The 13,705-nt window shown below is 37.5% G+C and overlaps 1 protein-coding gene across 1 annotated transcript in view; it reads right to left on the bottom strand.

Annotated features, from left to right (window-relative positions):
* The window catches only part of csmd3 (CUB and Sushi multiple domains 3), a 657,789-nt gene that overhangs the window by 356,807 nt on the left and 287,277 nt on the right, over nt 1-13,705 (bottom strand). The window contains exons 9-10 of the mRNA XM_018094906.2: nt 11,940-12,027; nt 9,429-9,553 (exon numbers count right to left, since the gene is read on the bottom strand). Coding sequence (XP_017950395.2) covers nt 9,429-9,553; nt 11,940-12,027 — 213 coding nt within the window. The remainder of the gene's footprint in view (nt 1-9,428; nt 9,554-11,939; nt 12,028-13,705) is intronic.

Here is a 13,705-nt window from a genome sequence, read left to right on the forward strand (position 1 = left end):
AACAGCCCTATTGGGTTTATTTAATGGTTAAATGATTCCCTTTTCTCTGTAATAATAAAACAGTACCTGTACTTGATCCCAACTAAGATATAATCACCCCTTATTGGGGGCAGAACAGCCCTATTGGGTTTATTTAATGGTTAAATGATTCCCTTTTCTCTGTAATAATAAAACAGTACCTGTACTTGATCCCAACTAAGATATAATTACCCCTTATTGGGGCAGAATAAATCCTATTGGGTTTATTTAATGGTTAAATGATTCCCTTTTCTCTGTAATAATAAAACAGTACCTGTACTTGATCCCAACTAAGATATAATTACCCCTTATTGGGGGCAGAACAGCCCTATTGGGTTTATTTCATGGTTAAATGATTCCCTTTTCTCTGTAATAATAAAACAGTACCTGTACTTGATCCCAACTAAGATATAATTACCCCTTATTGGGGGCAGAACAGTCCTATTGGGTTTATTTCATGTTTAAATGATTCCCTTTTCTCTGTAATAATAAAACAGTACCTGTACTTGATCCCAACTAAGATATAATTACCCCTTATTGGGGGCAGAACAGCCCTATTGGGTTTATTTAATGGTTAAATGATTCCCTTTTCTCTGTAATAATAAAACAGTACCTGTACTTGATCCCAACTAAGATATAATTACCCCTTATTGGGGGCAGAACAGCCCTATTGGGTTTATTTAATGGTTAAATGATTCCCTTTTCTCTGTAATAATAAAACAGTACCTGTACTTGATCCCAACTAAGATATAATTACCCCTTATTGGGGGCAGAACAGCCCTATTGGGTTTATTTAATGGTTAAATGATTCCCTTTTCTCTGTAATAATAAAACAGTACCTGTACTTGATCCCAACTAAGATATAATTAATTCTTATCGGAGGCAAAACAATCCTGTTGGGTTTAATTAATGTTTGAGGCATGGGGATCCAAATTACGGAAAGACTCCTTGCCTGGAAAACTCCAGGTCCCGAGCATTCTGGATAATAGGTGTAATTTTTACTTTCCAGTGTCATAATGTTTTATTATATATACATATATATATATATATATATATATATATATATATATATTAAAATTATATTACATTTTATGTTTAGGAGGCTCAGTAACCAAAGAAAAGTATAATAAAAATTATATAATTTGCAAAAACAAGATACGATTTTAAATCACAGTAACTATGTTTATGAATGTAATGATGCAATGGCTATAATCAAACCAACCAGACTAGTTTATGACAATATATTTAGCAGCTTTCAAGTGCATACAAATTGGCAAAGTAATGTGAATTTGAGACTGGAAGTGAATCATCAGTGTTACCTGATGCTCTTACAGTAGTGTAAACTCTATTACCATCTGGAAAAGCATATGTTTCTTTCTCAGACATTTCTATTTACAAAATTAATTAATTAATAAATAAAACTTCATTTTTTAAATTATATATATAAATATATTTTTTAGGTTATTGTTTGGAACCGAGTAAGCAGTAATAAGGTCACACTATTTGTGCGTAACTCTTTTCACACTTGGCATGTTTTACCAGAATTTATATTAGATAACTATATAATAATTGTGTGTTTGTTGCTATACATCAAAAGCAACCTTACAACATGCAAAACACACACATTGGTTTATTCTGTAAATGTAAGAAGTGACATTTGAAAATTGATACTGAAAGGGTACATTTGGACACTCTTTAAATATGACATGCAGAGGCACCTATAAAGATCACACTGAAGCAACAAGCTGTTGAAGTTACTCTTTCTGCCTTTTAGTGGTTTTCATCTCAAATTTTTACTCCTGGGTTCGTGATAAAGGGTTCAGAAAAGGCCCAAAATATTGCCCTTTGAACATGTGTATATGGGCTAAATAAACACCCTTTTTACTCCACAACCTATTGATGTGCTACTGGATTTGCTCTACTCAGATCTCAGAAACTACAATCCCCCATAGCTATCCAGTTAAGAAACAGAAAGGTAGGGTGTAAAGTGCAAAAGATGAGTGCATCTGACATATTTCGCACTTTGCGTCCTACCTAATAATGAGCGAATCTGTCCCGTTTCACTTCACCGAAAAATTTGTGAAATGTGACTTTACGTGCAACTATTTGCCACAAGTCATTTTGTTTTTACGCACGCTTATTTGACATGGCAAATTTTTGTGCCTGTTTCGCATCTGTAAATGGTGAAACATGGAAATTCACCACAAATCAATGTGTGGCAAAACATTTTGCTCTTCACTAGTCCTGTCTTTTATAAATTCTTGCAGTCCAATGCACTTCATTTGAGAGCACAGAGACTCTTTGTAGAAAGAGTAGAAGAGCAAGCACTCAATGAGCAAATCTTCCGGCAGAATTTTTCATTAAAAGTAGTTTTTTTGGAGTACCATGAACAACTGCCTTATGAGTTTCAAGTTCAAAGACACTTTATCATAGCCAAGGTATAACAGCACTTACAAAGTATTTAAAGATGGTCCCCACCAATCACAAAGTACAAACTGTCTCACCAATCATAAAAAAGGTTTTGTACTAATACATTGTAATAATAACTTGCCATCCCCTGTGGTCTTACTACTTTGCAGAGACTCCTCCAGTGTTCAGAAGAGACCCAGTAGTGCTAATTTGTATTAGTCAGGTTAGAAAGGAGTTTAGTTTTAACAGCACATTACTCTTTCTTCTAAAGTGGACCTGTCAACCCTTGTGACATCCCATAGTTATTACTGAAAGTGTGTCATATGAATCTTTTGAATTCATCAAATGTCTTTGCACTAAAAGGTTGCATCTGTAAATCCACGTTCAACAGCACTCCGATTGTGTATCAGTAGACAATATGGAGCTCTGCCAAGTAGATATGTACACTCTATTACAGTCAAGAAAGAGAGTATTTGGCAATATGGCCAATGTACTATAATGTAATGCTGCCTTAAAGATGGTCACCAAGACCACTGCTTTTCTTCTGAAGTGAGTTACTGGAAGCCAAAAACAGTGCCAAAAATGTCCTTTGTATAAATAGAGGAATGTTGGTGAGTAGATAGAGTGCATATAAAAAATGCATTCTCGATACATATTTAGAGGCTACCAAAGATTGATTGTATTCTGGGGTACAGTAGAAATATGTTATCAAGAGATGCATAGGCACTAGATGAACAGTCATTGGATACTGGAGAGGTCCCATGTTGCTATCTGTGTTTTATTCCATAGAATAACCTACAGCTCTTTTTCATTATTTATTGTAAAACATGAAAAAGACTTGCAACTATCACTTCATTAAAAACCCAAAAGGAAGCTACAATAGTGACAAGGTGAAGGAATTAACAATATCGTTATAATAGTTGTGCCCCTCACTCCTCATGGCCTAGGGGTGGGCAATGTTCATACTATACTTTAGAACAGGGATCCCCAACCTTTTATACCAATGAGCCACATTCAAATGGAAAAAGTGTTGGGGAGCAACATAAGAATGGCAAAAGTTCCTGGGGGTGCAAATAAGAGCTATAATTAGCTATTTGGTAGCCCCTATGGGGAATGGCAGCCTACAGGAGGCTCTGTTTGGCTTTACACTGGGTTTTATGCAACCAAAACTTGCCTCCAAGCCAGGAATTCAAAAACTAGGCGCCTACTTTGAGGCCCCTGTGAGCAACATCCAAGGGGTTGGGGAGCAACGTGTTGCTCACGAACAACTGGTTGGGGATCACTGCTTTAGAATAAAGATTGAGCAAGTAGCCTGTTTGCTTAGTGTTCAAACAGGATACTTGACCTGGCTAAAAACAAACTTATTAATAAGGAGCAAATCACATGTGCTTACCAACCTTTGACATTACACTGCTTGTCTCCATAGTTAAGCTAATTATTTCAGTAATACCTTAATGACTAGAATGATTTCCTAACATGGAACAGATGGTGGTCTTACACAGGTAATACAAACAAGCTTTTTATACCTCTCCTTTTTTAGCTGTCCTATGCCCTTTGAATATGCAATGTGAAAATTATTATGATAGAAAAATTCAAGAAAGCTCATATAAAAATCATTACTTTGATAATATCAAGACTGTTGGTGTTAACATTGTTCTTTTTATATACACTATGGGGCATTGTTATTCACTTTAAAGACAAACATCACTAGTGATGTTGCCCATAGCAAGTGGTAACTTGTCGGTGACCATTCAAATCTAATTTCTGATTGGTTGCTATGGGCAAACTTCACCAGTGTTGGTTGTCTCCAGTGTTAATAACCCCTATGGGTTCCAAGTTACTGCTGCATTTTATCTAACGTATATTTTCTGTACGAAGCACCTAGATGGCCTCTAAGATATACAGGTATTGGACCCCTTATCCGGAAACCCATTATCCAGAAAGCTCCAAATTACGGAAAGCCCGTCTCCCATAGACTCCATTTTAATCAAATAATTCAGAATTTTAAAACCGATTTTCTTTTTCTCTGTAATAATAAAACAGTATCTTGTACTTGATTCCAGCTAAGATATAAAGAATCCTTATTGGATGCAAAACAATCCTATTGGGTTAATTAATGTTTTATTGATTTTTTAGTAGACTGAAGGTATGGAGATCCAAATTACGGAAAGACCCCTTATCCGGAATACCCTTGGTCCCAAGCATTCTGGATAATGGGTCCTATACCTGTACTAAGATATACGTAACATAGCTTTTGGAAAATATATTTAATGTGATTGTTCTTTGCATTATTATTTTACTGCTTTAGGTTTTACACTAGCATGGCCCAACCTTACTTATGTGTCCAGTATCAAAGGCATTCAAAATGGCTTTGACTATAAAATGAGTAGTGTTTTTCCCTGTGTAAAATACCATGATGACGATACATCATGGTTAAAATATATACATATTTTAACTCTTTACTTCTTGCATACACATAAGAAATCTGAAGTAGATGGAGGTAGCACTTGGTGCCCACACTGGGGCAAATAAGAAATATAAGACACTGTAATTCCATTGCAAATGTCATAAGAATGTTTTAGACAACTGCCTGCAGCTATCGGTGCTGTCAAATGCACATATGATTTCCCCAGGATCCAGAGAGTAGTGATTGTAAAAAAAATGTTGTCTGCATTTCCTGGCCAGCATCTCTAGTGAGGCATTTGTGAGTGCTCGGGATTAATTTACTTAGGCCCCATCCATTCTTACTGGTGAACCACAGTCAAATGTAAAAAGACTTGGGGAGCAACACAAGCACCATAAAAGTTCATGGAGGAACCAAATAAGGGCTGTGATTGGCTATTAGGGGCCTCTATGCACACTATCAGCTTACAGGGGCTTTATTTGGTAGGAAATCTTGTTTTTATTCAACCAAAACTTGCCCCCAAGTCAGGAATTCAAAAATAACTCCCTGGTTTGGGGGCACTGAGAGCAACACCCAAGGGGTTGGGGAGCAACATGTTGCTCACAAGTCACTGGTTGGGGATCACTGACGCTATCACCTGACCCCAGTCTAAAAAAAATATTCACTTTAGTAACAGAATTTCCAGGTTCCCACAAAAGCATTAGCTGATGTGTTGACACAAGTTGTGGCCTAATGCAGTTATGCTTTTTACATCTCTACTAAATGCCCAATAATTTATTTTCTTTATATTGATATTTTCCTCTAATTATATCAAATTATACAGTTAATTTGGGGGGAAAGCAAATGTAGTGCATCAAAGCAAAGACCTCAAATAAAATAAATAGATTAAACATATATTACAGAGGAAATTGGCATTTCAATGCCATCTGTCTATTTGTCTTTTTCCATATGTCTATAGTTATTTGTTTCATGATATGCTTGATCTGTGCAAGGCTGTCTCCAGGTAAGCACTATATACCATCTGTACTACCCCCGATATTACCTGAACACATTAACAAACTGCTCATGCAACATGACTTCATTTTGTAGGGTTAACTGTTCTTAAAGGAACAGTAACACCTAAAAATGAAAGTGTATAAAAGTAACTAAAATATAATGTGCTGCTGCCCTGCACTGGTAAAAGTTGTGTGTTTACTTCAGAACGTCTACTATAATTTATATAAATAAGCTGCTATGTAGCCATGGAGGCAGCCATTCAAAGGAGAAAAGGCACAGGCACATAGCAGATAACAGATAAAACACTATTGTATTCTACAGAACTTATCTGTTATCTGCTATGTAACCTGTGCCTTTTCTCCTTTTTTCCAGCTTGAATGGCTGCCCCCATGGCTACACAGCAGCTTATTATATAAATTATAGTAGTGTTACTGTAGCAAACACACCAGTTTTACCAGTGCAGGGCAACAGTGCATTATATTTTTATTACTTTAAAGCTCTTTCATTTTTTGGTGTTACTGTTCCTTTAAATGTAGTGTGGTTTAGCGAGAATTTCTTTCGACACATTCTTAGCATATAATTTACGTGACCCAAAAACCAAACCATTTGCAACTATAATTTAATACTCATACATAAAATTTTACTGTGTAATTAACTGTTAATATAATTACTTTGTTTTTAATCTGTTTCAGCAAGAAATTTAAATTTGAAAGAATATGTTTAATGCTTTGCAAGGTTTAAGACCACATGGGGCCCTATGACCAAATAGCCAACCATGAAGAACAATTAGCTCTGTAACCAATGCAGTCCTCTGAAGACAACTAGTGATGAGAGAATCCGTCCCTTTGCGCTTCAGTGAAAAGTTCGCAAAACGACAAGAAATTTTACGAAAATCCTCAAAACTTGTTTGTTGCATGACTTTTTTGTCGTCCGCGTCTTTTTTTGCCATGACCGCGCCAATTTTGATGTGACTACACCCAATTAGATGTGCCCGCACCTATTTTGATGCGACCATTGGCAATTTGATGACTTTTTTTGACACGCAATGAGTTTTGCAAAACAATTTGCCAATGCCGAAATGTGGCAATTTGCCGCAAATCCATGCCTACCGAAAAAATTTGATCTGTTTATTTTTTAGTTTAGTATAAGTTAGGACCAGGTACAATTTGCCTTTAGTCCTCTTACACCAAACGGTTAGCATTTACAAGATGACTAAAGTTAAAACAATGAAAGCAAATTGGATTTTGAAATGATTTTGCCTTTGTATCTGTCTAAACCCTTACATAGTCTTCATTGTTCCTGCAGTTTTAGCTGCATATATATATATTTTTATTACTATATCACTGTTACTCAATTGTTAATGAAATGGAACTTGGAATTTGTCTAAATGAAAGATCCTCTGGTAACACCTCTGGATACTCATGGGTATCATACACAAAATGAACTACTGTTTTCCTTTGCAATTAATTAGTCATTCTGTGTACTTACTCAAGTCAGCCCTAAAGAGATACCTTCCAATATCAAGGGATATCGAGGACTGAGTGGACTTAAAGCCATTTCATAATTATTTTGGATCAGTGCTATGCTTCGTAAAATAAATAAATCTATGGTACTCAGCCTCTTCCAACTACATAAAATGACTAATGAAGAGCAACAGTGCTTCAATTAAAACACAGAATACAAGTCCCAGTTCATTTAGTCAAGAGCCCATCATATTACGAAGGATATTGGACTCTTTTTTTATTGGATGTTTCGGACTAGCTGACTGCACTATGATTTTTATGCTCTTGTCTAAAACTATAGTTCCCTTGAACATGTATAGATTTAATGTCCAATATTGTGGAGTTATAGCTCTCTTATATACTTTCTGTTTTTCAGTAGACACAAACTGTATTATCCATGCTGGATTGTTGACAGAAGCAAAATCTACACTTCTGTAATATTGCTGACATATGACTGGTGTTTGGCTCTATCACTGATGACATTGTGGCATGGACCAATGCACTGAAAGGAGATTAAGTGGAATATATGAGTTTGATAGCTCTCACTGTTAGTTTGTGAACTAGAGATATCAATCTTTCTTTGGTAGACCTGACTTTGTTCTAATATGATACTGCTGGAGAACAAGTCCAAGGCCTATAATAAAGCCTCTTTTGATTTCAATTTATCGGCACTGCATAATTCTTGAAAAAGGAAGGAAAATGTGAAAAGTGAACAGGATTGATGCATTTTGTCTGAATGAATCAATAAGTGTCACTTGAAAACATTGCAGGGTAATGGCGCAGGTGGCTTGATGCTCAGAAAATTGTGAATACTTATCTACATTGTTGGCTTATAAACAGTGGTGGGCATCAAATACAGTAGAACCCTGCTGTTAATTACCCGGAAAAAATCAAGAGTGAATTTTTTCGCCAGACATGGATTCACTGCACACAATAAGCACAGACAAAATGACACATTTTGATAAAAACTGACTATCATAAATCATAATAATAGTGATAAGTGAATCTGTGCCATTTTGTTTCACTTCTCCAGTCTCCAGTCTCTCCAGACAATTTTTCTTATGCATGCAACTTTTTTTAAGTGCTGTAAACTAGCGGGATCCACGACAGACGCTTTCTTAGCTTAAGGCAGTTTATTTACACAGGGGTGCCCATTTCAGCATACAAAACAAAACATAAAAAGAAATCCTGCCCTCTGGGCGCTACCTTCACACATTAGATTAGTTCCCTCACTAACCTGGGTCCCTTGTGGACTACCAGTGGGAAAACACAAATGTTGGGGTCACCCCTGTACTCACAACACTTCTGGGGGATATGCTCAGCCTCCTGGCTTTCCTCTTAGCTCCTTAGATGCTCAGTCTCTTGGTTGATTTCTCAAGTCAAGTCTGGGCTCCCTCTGCTCCTTGCAGTGGCAGGAAGCACCCCAGACCCTCTGGGAGTCCTAAAACACAGACAGGTATCCTCCCTGCTCTGTGCCCAGCTCTGAGAGAGTGCTACACATCTATCCATGCAATTAAATACTGTAGGTGAGCTGGACTACTGGAATGGATCGCCTGATCCGCTTGTTCCTTCCAGAACCCTATAGCTTCCCAGGCCAGACAGCAAAACCCTTTAAACAGAGAAAACATTCTCTGTGTATCAACATCTCCTTTAAAACCTACATCTCCCACTATGGAAAATTCACATTTTCTCTCATTTGTTGGGTCACTCTACCACAGTGCGCAACTTTTTTTTTCTCGCTCCAAATACATTAAAGTTAATGGATAGTTTCACAAAGAAATTTGCTGATGGTGAATCAACGTGAATCCATGGCCTGGCAAAAAAATTTGCTCATCACTAATCACAAATGAAAAAGCAGATTATTGCTTGAGTAGCCGTCATTACCATTGTGCTTCTATACTTCTTACCTTTACACTATACTTCTTACCTTTACAGACTCAAAGTCATTAGACAGTGTAGGACTCTCGTACAATGAGGGGCCTTGACGTGGCACGTGAGCTTACATATTTTGGCCAAAGTGTGGTACTAACACCTCATTTTTTGTAAAAATTATTTTTAAAGGCGAACTAAGCGCTGGCAAACTTTCTTTCTCTTCTTACCTTTACATACTGGTCTGTGGTCACTCCACGCTGCAAAGACATCAGCAATCCTTTGGCAGTTGATACTTTTCTCACCTTGAAGAACATAGTCTTCATCACAAGAAAACAGAACTGTTGCTCCGAGGCTACAGCAATAAACAGGACAGAATAACAAAGAATGGAAAAATCAGTTACTGTTCAATTAAAGTAATAACACGTCAAAAATAGTGTTCAGAAAGCTGCTCTGTGGTGGCTTTCCTAAAACAGCTCTGCAGAAAATTAGTTTTACTAAATAAATACACACACATATAACTAATTATGGAAAAAAATATATATAAGTGTGTGTATGTTGTGGCATTGTGACTGTACATACCCTAGGTAGATAGGTAGGTATGATTTATAATACATGGCAGATTTGGAGAATAACAGTGACTGTGTTCACTTAGGGTGGAAAAGTTAGCACAGGTGCTAGAAGTAACACCCAAGAAGGGGAGGGGTGAAGAGTAGGAAGTGAGAAATAGGAAAAAAGAAATAGACCATGCAGGATGTAGGAGGGCAGGGGAAAAAAACAGTAAAATATTGTGTAGAAATAACTTTCCTAGTTTACTGTGTCCTTTTAACTAGGTAGGTAGGTTTCCTACATATGCCAGGTTTCCTACAGATTGCCAGTAAAACTGTCTGTCCTGTTTCACAATTTGTTGCAACTAAAACGTGTGTGGAAAAATCCTGCTGTCAAAAAATACAGCCAAATTTCAGTTTGACCTTTATATGGATAAATGCAAGGTGCGTATTTATGTATATATATATATATATATATATATATATAGCAAGACAATGAGCCGCACACACAGGGATTTTGTTAGAAAAAAAATATTTAATGAAAAAGATCGTGGTTTGTCCCTGAGGAAGAGCACAGTTGGTGCTCGAAACGTTGGATCTTTTTCATTAAATATTTTTTTGTTTTCTAACAAATGGTTATTGCAAGCACCCGGGGCATTTGATTATTATTAGGGTGTGCTCTGTTCTTTTCTGTATATATATATATATATAGGCATGAAGTGACGGCACACACAGGTTTTCCACACAAGAGTTGCAGAGATGAAAAAATGATCAGAGGTTTTATTATGACCCGGTCATAATAAAACCTCTGATCATTTTTTCATCTCTGCAACTCTTGTGTGGAAGTCCTGTGTGTGCCGTCACTTCATGCCTGTATGATTATTTCCTGTACAGGCACCCAGGTAGTATCAGCGTTTTTTGGTGTGCAGCTTCCTAGCTCTCAGTATTTTATATATATATACATACAGTATATACTGATAAAGTGAGACCGCACTCTCATGAATTCTGAAAGAAAAAAATGGGCTGACTTTCAGCTAGCAGCATAGCCTTTCTCAAAGGGAATGGCTAGACTGCTATCAAAAATGTCAGTCCATTTCTAATAAACACCATTTTTTTTTCTTTCATTAGTCCGGAGAGTGCGGTCTCACTTTATCAGTATAAAAACTATTTTCTGATTCTGCACCAAGGCATTATTGTTTCATTTAACGTGAGTGCTGGCTCATGTCCAGCTTATATACAGCATGTATTTGTAGAAAGATATAAGAAAATTACTAGTTAATTACTCTAGTCTCACCATCATTTGCATAACTGTCTAATTCTCCTGTTAGGAGAAATCTGCACCAATCCAGGGTCGCTGCAAACGAGCAAGCCTCTTCCTTCTTGTCTTCTCGCCGCTCGCCCATGCACAGTAGATTGAAGAGCCGAACTATAACAAAAAAGCTTTTTCACTCTACTGTGAATGTGTCGGCCTTGGGATCCCGAAGAAAGAAGACAGGAGGAAGAAGAATGCTCTCTCCCAGCAACCCCGAGCCAGTGCAGTTTTCTCCTAACAGGAGCACCAACCTGGAGTATAATGTAAGTACAATCACTGGAGGTACCCCCACCCCCCAGTGAATTTACCTTTCCTTCTTCTTTAATTACTTAAATGACTTTGTACATATGCCATGGATATCTGAATTGCTTTACACAATTAGCAACATTTTTTAAGTATTCCTAATTAGTGATGAGTGAATCTATCCCGTTTTGCTATGCCGAAAAATTTGCGAAAACGGCAAAAAGTTGGGTAATACATTGAAGTCACTGAGTGACTTTTTTTATTGTGCAGATTTTTTTTCACCAATTGGAATCTATGGGCATGTTTTCATTGTCAAACCAGGAGAATTTCCCTCATCACTCTTCTTTATATGTCATATATATTTGTTTGCAATAAGGTGGCCTTCTATTTAAAGCTAATTCAATATGCTCAGCTTTATTTTTAAGCAAACCATGGCATGACAATATACAGCATATGTATATCAAATGATCACCTTTGTACATGAAGTAATAAAAATCACCTGTCAAATAGTAAGGCTCAAATTTAACAAAAATCAGTGTTATTTTTTCTTATCTGGATTCTACTGAAATTGTTCCTGGTTGTAAATAAAACACACACAGACTAATCAAATTAATCAATACCCAATGTGAAGATTTTACCTAAAATCAGAGCCTATTCTTTTTCCATTTTCAGGTTCCCCTGGATCTGGACACATATTTGATGCTTGTTTAATTCCTCCCTCGTTTACTGTAAAAGATAGAAAGCAAATCACAGATCAGACAGATCTTATCAAGGCCCACATACTGCATATAAAGCAAAGGCAACATTTAGCATAAAAAGAGTATATTAAAGTCAAAGAAATCTCTGCCAACACAGTTTAGTTGCAAAGTAAACTGCAGTTTTTATTGTGACGATAATTTTATGATCTAATGATTTAGAAATGTGAATTATTATATTTATAACCATAATAACTGTTTACATCTACACCAACGATGGCAGTGATTTTAAAATCATCCACAAAAGCCAGTCTGTGACTTAATGCTATGGCAAAGCCATATAATATAGGTCAGTGCTGTCTAACTGGTTGTCCCCCCCCCTCCCATGTGTTGCCCTCCAGCTGTCTGGTCCTAAATAGTTCACAACTGTAAAATGCTGTATTGTCACAAATGTAAGGCCCTGCACTGTTGACATCTCAAATCTGTTACTTGCATATTCCTGCCCTGCTCTACCCTGCCTGTGTGTGACATAGTTTGCCTGACCTATGCTGCCTGCATGTGCCATACTTTGCCTGCCCTATGCTGCCTGTGTGTGCCATACTCTGCCTGCCCTATGCTGCGTGTGTTTGTCATACTCTGCCTGCCCTATGCTGCCTGTGTGTGCCATACTCTATCTGCCCTATGCTGCCTGTATGTGCCATACTCTGTCTGCCCTACGCTGCCTTTGTATGCCATACTCTGCCTGCCATATGCTGCCTGTGTGTGCCATACTCTGCCTACCCTATGCTGCCTGTGTGTGCCATACTCTGCCTGCCCTATGCTGCCTTTGTATGCCATACTCTGCCTGCCCTATGCTGCCTGTGTGTGCCTTTCTCTGCCTATCCTATGCTGCCTGTGTGTGCCATACTCTGCCTGCCCTATGCTGCCTGTCTGTGACATACTATGCCTGCCCTATGCTGCCTGTGTGTGCCATACTCTGTCTGCCCTATGCTGCCTGTATGTGCCATACTCTGTCTGCCCTATGCTGTCTTTGTATGCCATACTCTGCCTGCCCTATGCTGCCTGTGTGTGCCATACTCTGCCTGCCCTATGCTGCCTGTATATGGTCATACTCTCACGGTTGTAAACCCATATATGCCGTACTTTTCCTGGCCTATAGTGCCTGCATGTGCCCTATTCTGTGTGTGTGTTCCATACATGAGTGTGGTTTAAAGTGGGTGTGGTTTAAAAAGGGGATTGGTCGAAACATTCCATTATCGGCCCTCCACCATGTAGGCCAGGCACTGGTTTACGGTATTTGGTCTAGGGTCCAGGCAGTTCAGGTTAATCTTAGTGTATAAACTGCACTAATTTAGTGTTAGAATTGCACACACGTAAACAAACAAACAACCAGTAACAATATAGGCTTGCCTGTAGGATTTTTATAAATGTGTTTAAACAAAAGAAGATAGAATTGCCTTTCAAAATATTTTTTCTTGAAATCTTATACAAGTATCAGGTGTATTAGCCAGAGGTTTTCCATAATATGGAGCACTGTGCCTTATAATTACTAAATGAATGCAATAATAAAAGAATACAGTGGCATTAATGAATGCTATGTTAGTTATAATCAAGAGCAAGGTATTGTTTTATTATCTCAAAAAAAGTTAGTTAATAATTCAGTATTGTATGTTTACATAGGATACTGAAGGACATAGCAATTGTGTATT

Source organism: Xenopus tropicalis, chromosome 6 (genome assembly GCF_000004195.4).
Source record: "Xenopus tropicalis strain Nigerian chromosome 6, UCB_Xtro_10.0, whole genome shotgun sequence".
NCBI classification, from domain to species: domain Eukaryota; kingdom Metazoa; phylum Chordata; class Amphibia; order Anura; family Pipidae; genus Xenopus; species Xenopus tropicalis.